Raw genomic sequence first — 6738 nt, forward strand, 5'->3', positions numbered from 1 at the left:
GTCAGATTTTTCAGAAATCCCTTCAATTCTGATGTAAAATATGATGCCAAAAGACTGCAGATCACCCATTTAGATGACAGGTCATATGAGCGGCAAATATCTCGTAGGATTCCCAGAGAGTTTTGCTTCACATAGAAATTAGTGCTCTTTTATTTTCATTTTGACTCACTTCAGTGTTGGTTCCTTTAATTCAAGTTGGCATTCGGTTTTTTGGAATTTAAATAAGTCCTCAGCATAAAAGTTTGTTTAAAAAAATACATACATATGTGTACATAGTACTTGAAAACATCAATTTTTCCCTTACTTTAAACCTTTGGGAGTGGGCAAAAATGATGTTTTGTAATTTAGGCAGAATTGAATATGCGCTATCTGGGAAGACAATATCTACATGTAATATTTATTCTGTTTGTTGGCACTATATACAAACACAAACGCATCTGAAGTGTCTTAACAGTGAAACAATTTCTTATTTTCTAAATTTGCGAATAAAACTTCACACTTAAAATTAAGACATTTATAACAAACATTTTATGAAGAAAATTCCTTCTTCGTTTAAAATAAAAATAAACGAAATCGGCCCAATTTCATACAACCCTGCCTGCCATAAATTTTAATATTTTATTTTTTATATTTTAGTGAGTATGTAAATACATTTGTCGTGGTAAAAAGTTTAATTCAAAAATGTAAGCACTACTCTCTCTTAAATGCAACACCTAAGGGGTTTTATTTACATATTTTATTGATTTAATAACTATTTCCGTACTTTTGTACTACAACACATGAACATGTAAAATATGTGCATATATTTGCTCTATGCAAATGCAAATACGTACTTCCATTTAATTAAAATGCAACGGAAATCGATGCCATAAAATGTCAAACTTTGCCAAATACAAAAACATTCAAATATGTATCTGCATACTACTTAAAGTTGCATACGTAAGTATGCCCTGTTCTGCAATCCGATTCGAATCGGAATCGGATTTGTTTCCGATTGTTGGTGTTCCACCTTGTTCTACATTTCGATCCACTTCGAATCGGAATTCTATCGGAAATTTGATGTTCTGCAATCCGATTATCGGAAATGTTCCGATCAGCTAAAAGCCAGTGGAATAGAAAATAATCAAAACGAAAAACAAAAATATAACTGTTAACGGTCAAAGAAAAAATGTTATAGTCAGCGAACAGCAAAGAATTTAAGTAGAGAAAATAAAAGTGGTAATTACTACAAAGCAAAAATATGTTGGATTTCGTGGAAGTAAATCCAGACATATGAAAATTGTTCATTTATAATTACAGTACTGGTTTTTATTAAATATACTTGTTTTTATTAAAATATTATATAATATTATTCGCAACTCCGTCTCTAATTCTTTGTGCTTCACTTTGGAAGTTAATGTCTGTTAGTACAAATCTATCTACTTCACTATCTACTTCGCTGGCGTTTTCTTCAGGTTCATCATACTCATATTCAAGATTATAGTGGCGACAAATATTATGCAAGGCAACACATACGTTAATTATTTTCACAACCTTTTTTGGTTTGTACTGCAAGGTTCCTAATAAACAACGAAAACGAGTTTTAAGAACCCCAATTGTTCGTTCAACTATATTACGTGCCGAAGAATGTGTTTTGTTAAACGCGTGTTGTATAGACCGTGGTTTTGGTTTTCTATATGGTGTTAATAGAAAAGGTTCCAGAGCATACCCGGCATCGCCCAATAACCACGAATTGTGATCACCATCTCGATACTTCGTCATGACTAACTGTCTTGCATTGCTCATGCTCCATATAAAGGAGTCATGGCTAGAACCGGGATGACAAGCATCAATAGCTCTAATAACCATACTATGAGCGCAAATCTGAAATAAATAAGAAACACATTTTACGAAAACTTTTTTTTATATTAAATCCAGTAATTGTGGCAAATAACAACCATTTCATTAATGCTAAAATTTCCTTTTCGGTTAAAAAAAAGCAGACCCGTCTTGTGGTTGCAATAGCTTGATGTGCGTGCCGTCAATACATCCAATCACACCCGGAATACCAAATTGTTCGTAGAAAGAACTTTTGGCGGCTCTTTTCTCTTGCTAAGGCATGAACAATTTTATCCATTTTGAGCAAAGTCTCCGCTCCATGAGCGTAATTATTTCTGAAATTATCTTGGAGACGGTGCTCCTTCCCAAAGCGAGGCTTCGGCGAGGAATCGCAACGTTGCTGCCAATTTCAACACTGCGGGAATGGAGCTTCTTTGTACAAAAGGCTGCAAGTCTGTAAAAATCATGAGGAACGCTTGTTTACTTATTCTATAGAGTGCAATAAAGCTGTAAAATATAAATTAATAGTTTGAAATGGCGTTAGTACAGTATAGTTTTTATACTACTAACGCTGAGTCCGGTAATTCCATGGGATTGCTGTGATCGCGCAAAATTTTTCGCTTCACTTTTTCAGATGTTTGCTGCTCACTATTCAGCAAAACCGCCAATAAAACAATTGAACTCATGTTTATTTTCTCGGTTTTATTTATCCAAATGAAATTGATACACTTCAAAACAAAGTTGACAGATCGGAGGTTTGTTCCTTTTTTTACACAATCGGATTCGATATTAACTTCGAAACAAAAGTTCCGATCGGATTGTGGAATACCATTTCAATTCCGAGTCGGAATTGAATTCCGATGGGCTTCCGACTCGGATTGCAGAACAGGGCTGTAGTAGTAGTGTGCACTACTATCTCATTCGGATATACTTTGTACAATGTAGGGTGGTCCAAAATAAGTAAAGCAGGAATTTTAATGCTCTCACCCCTAGAATTGTTCTATATCAAAAAAATATACCCCTTTTTTTGTATTTTGAAATCAAAAAATATTTCGAGGTCGCTCAAAGTTTTCCATATATTATATATGAGAAAAACAACTTTTCGTGGAAATGGTATGGAAACACCAAAAATGTAGCCTACCAAAATTTGTTATAAAACCCAATATCTAGATAATACTGAATTTACAAATTCTTGTGCTGAGAGTTGTTTACAATTTATATTCGTTAGAGGTATCCGTATTGAACGGCAGTGTTATTTGTGGTTGCATTAGTAAATCTCCAACTCTTACTGAGCTATTTATGAGTAACTTAAATAATTAGCAAAATAAAACTTTTTATGAATGGAATATCTGTGGAAGCAAACTGCATCAAAATCTGCGCAAAAGAAGAGTAATACTAGTGCATTTTAAGTTGTTGTTGCAAGTATTTAAACAATAGATTAATGCAAGCGAATAAGCAAAATTGAAAATGCATGCCATTTCTTTGATTGCCAACAAACAACATTTCAATCAGCGTCTAAATACATGCAACTAGGGATGTTCCGATACAAGTAAATACGAGTATGTACTCGATACTTCTGTTTCGATACCAACTACTTTTTTTACTCGAATCGTTGTTTCGATACCTACTTGGTATCGAAAGAAAAGTACTTGTATCGAATCGATTTGACCAAGTGCCATATCATGTCGGCCATATTTTTTCTATGGAAGAAACTTTCCACAGCGTCGTTGTTATGAAAATAACTGCTTTAAGCAATCACACCGCCAAAATCTAAAGTATGGATATATTTTTACAAAGTTAGTGATACCACAGCAAAGTGCAAAGCAGTGCTTTAAAGCCGTAAAGTTTTGTGGGAACCTTTCAAAGGTTGAATTTTTTCTTTAAGTAATTTTATTACCTCTAACGTTACTAATGAATGAATATACATATCGACACTTAAGTGGAAGATCGATCTATCTCGGCAGCCAGTTCGAAAACGCTTTTTCTCAGAGAACTTCAAGAACGCCCTATTTCAGAATTTGGTTCAAAAACGTCCTATCTCAACTGAAGATATGTTGAGATAGGGGGTTTTTGAATCGGCAGCTGAGATATGGCGTTTTTAAAACGAATTCTGAAAAAGGGTGTTCTTAAAAAGTTTTCTGATAGGGCTTTTTCACTCAATTTCTGAAATGGGGCGTTTTTGAAAACTTTTCTGAGAAAAGTCATTTTAGAACTGGCTGTCGACATAGGTTGATCTTCCACTCACTGTGTTGTAAATACAATACAAATTGCTATTTATTTTTCTTTCATGTTCAACGAAATAATAAAAATTAAAAACCAAAAGTGTTTAAAGTTAGTAAGTTATTTAGGCCGTGTCATATATAATGTGTCGCCATGCGTCGTGACTTTTCAGACTTTGCCTGTAAAGCGCATAACACAAAAGGTTATGCCACAGATAAACGCCGGAAAATGACTTTTGCTTTGTTGCTTATAAAAGGATGGAATATTATCGATTTAAGTAGGTATCGATACTTTCGGTTTACTCATATAAGTTGTATCGAAATAACGATTTGAGTAAACCCATTTAAATAGGTATCCATACTTTGATGGTATCGGAACGTCGCTACATACAACAAGTGAAATGAAGGAAATGAGCAGCAGCAGGCAAAGAACTTTTGCTCATTAAAAGTTGAAACAATGCCATCTCTTGGGGAGTTAAGAAACCAACCAACCACAATAGTTGAACAATAAAATAGAGCACAGTGCACAAAAATCCATGATGCCTTACATGCGAAACAAATACAAAACATATACATTTATATACATACAAACGTTGCTACATGGCAAGGACATTCACACTGCATACACAATGCACTTATTTATTCGTATAATGGTACAAAATGCAATTGAAGTGTGGATAAAGGAAGTTTAAGTATTTGCCTGGTTGGTTGGCGCGGTTAGTTACATACATACATACGTACATACTTACCTTGAACATTTCAATCAAGAAATGCGCGCAACAAACAGTTGCGTCCATTATGCTACGCTTCCATTATCTTGATCTCTGTAGGTATATAAAGGTATGTATTAATGCATGCACTCTCCCCTCGTCAACATTTTTTTCTGCTTGAAATGCTTTTCCCAGTAAAACAATGCCAAATGCAATGTCCCTGCAAAAATCGCGACTACTCCATGCATGCGTGTAAAGATTACTCCCTAAGGACCAAGGAGTACTCCAAAATTAACCACAATTCATATACAAAATATGGTCCAATTAACATGGCGATGTCCTAGGGCAGGACCGTATACTCCATCCCTGCATTACATCAGAGTAGCACAAAACTACTCCAACATATTAACAATGGCATTGTTGTTATATTTTTTCGTTTGTACACGCTTTTGTTCTTCACTTCTCAAATGTTTTTTCGAAATTAATAAAAACCAAGACAAAAATTAAAAAGTACATGTTGCCTCTGACGGCATTCGAACCCGAACATACTGGGAGCTAAGAACTAACAGCGAGCATCTCTGCACGTTCAGCTACAGCCAGACATGCAAATGTGCTTTCAAGTGCTCAACTTCAATATCATTTCGTTAAAACACGATCAGTGATCGGATAACAAACAATAAGCTGGCGCAGAGACACGAGTTGGTCCGCTACAGCATGACAGAGGAACACTTTTGTAAGTACTCCAATTTACCACAAATAGACTACATGGTCCAACGATTTTTGCAGGAGTTTAGTAACAGTTCGCAAGTGTGTGTGTAGTTGACTATGTATTACAATGTGACAGTTGTCATATGCACAACGCTTTTGCATAAATGATTAGTATATAGTTTTGGCTTTGGTATCCTGCTTTAGTAAGCAGAAATGTTGCTGTTATTTTATTGTTCATATTTTTCTTTTAAGCTGATGAATTGTACCAAAAGTTAAATTAAAATGTCAACTCAAAGTGTATTATTTTCATCGGCTGATGAAGCCAAAGGCAATTCTTAAAGTTACGCACATTGAAAATTATAATAAATAATAACATTAGAATGCTATACGGCTGATACTTCCGCTTGATGAAGACTGCGGTATTCGGGGAGCCGAAAATATATCTCAAACCCAGTGGCGTAGCCAGGGGGGGATTTGGGGGGATAGATCCGCCCCCCTTGAAACTTTATTTTTGAATCAATAACACAATACTATTTTACCCTTCCGATTTATAATTTTTTATTTCAGACTGATGACAAATTGTCTTTTAATAATAATAATCCCAACGGTTTTTACCCTCCATTCCCGCCCATCCGCACGAGGGGCGCAGTCCGCATGACGTACGGAACCAATATTTTAAATTTTTGTGCCGATAGGCAGGAGTTTGTTAAGTGTCGAGATCTAAAACTGTTCAGCTACAGAACTAAATTCATCAGCTGATTTTATGTATTTATGTCAATAATTCACTTATTGAGAGAGGAGAGTATCGCTTTCTTAATGCTGAAAAGCGGATCTGATATATCAAACGTGCTGGAATGAGAGTTAAAATCCTGGCATAAGCAACGGAGTGGGTCATGTAATTCAAAATTGGTTTTACAAGCTTTCAGAAATAATATATAAAATTATCGGTTGGTGGATTATGTATTTGAATATTTACGAAATGCACTAGGTCATTTTGCTTAGTTCCCCACAGTGTTGGGAAATAATCTATAATATATACAAAAACTGTACTTTTCGACTGTAAATTGCATCGACTTTTTAATTTGCTCATATGCATGCGTGCATACATAGATTCCCTTCAAGACCAATGCTTTGATGGTATTCACGGGAAAGTTGATGTATGTAGGTACATTTACATATTTTACACTTTTAACATAAATGTCAAGGTACATATTTTAAGATACACTTCTTAACAAACAAGTTTTTTTAAGTTATTAGGAATGGATAAAAGAGACATCTTCTTT

General features: G+C 34.9%; 1 protein-coding gene across 1 annotated transcript; it reads right to left on the reverse strand.

The window, feature by feature from the left end:
* Positions 1-1338: 1338 nt before the first annotated feature.
* Positions 1339-2504, reverse strand: LOC118734099 (putative nuclease HARBI1). Its single transcript, XM_036463809.1, has 4 exons — positions 2389-2504; positions 2259-2325; positions 1617-1863; positions 1339-1559 (listed from the first exon to the last, which is right to left on the reverse strand). The coding sequence occupies exons 1-4, from the start codon at positions 2502-2504 to the stop codon at positions 1339-1341; spliced, it is 651 nt and encodes a 216-aa protein (XP_036319702.1).
* Between the last annotated feature and the right edge of the window lie 4234 nt (positions 2505-6738).

Source organism: Rhagoletis pomonella, unplaced genomic scaffold (genome assembly GCF_013731165.1).
Source record: "Rhagoletis pomonella isolate Grant_MI unplaced genomic scaffold, Rhpom_1.0 Rhpom_scaffold_00001, whole genome shotgun sequence".
Lineage (NCBI taxonomy): Eukaryota > Metazoa > Arthropoda > Insecta > Diptera > Tephritidae > Rhagoletis > Rhagoletis pomonella.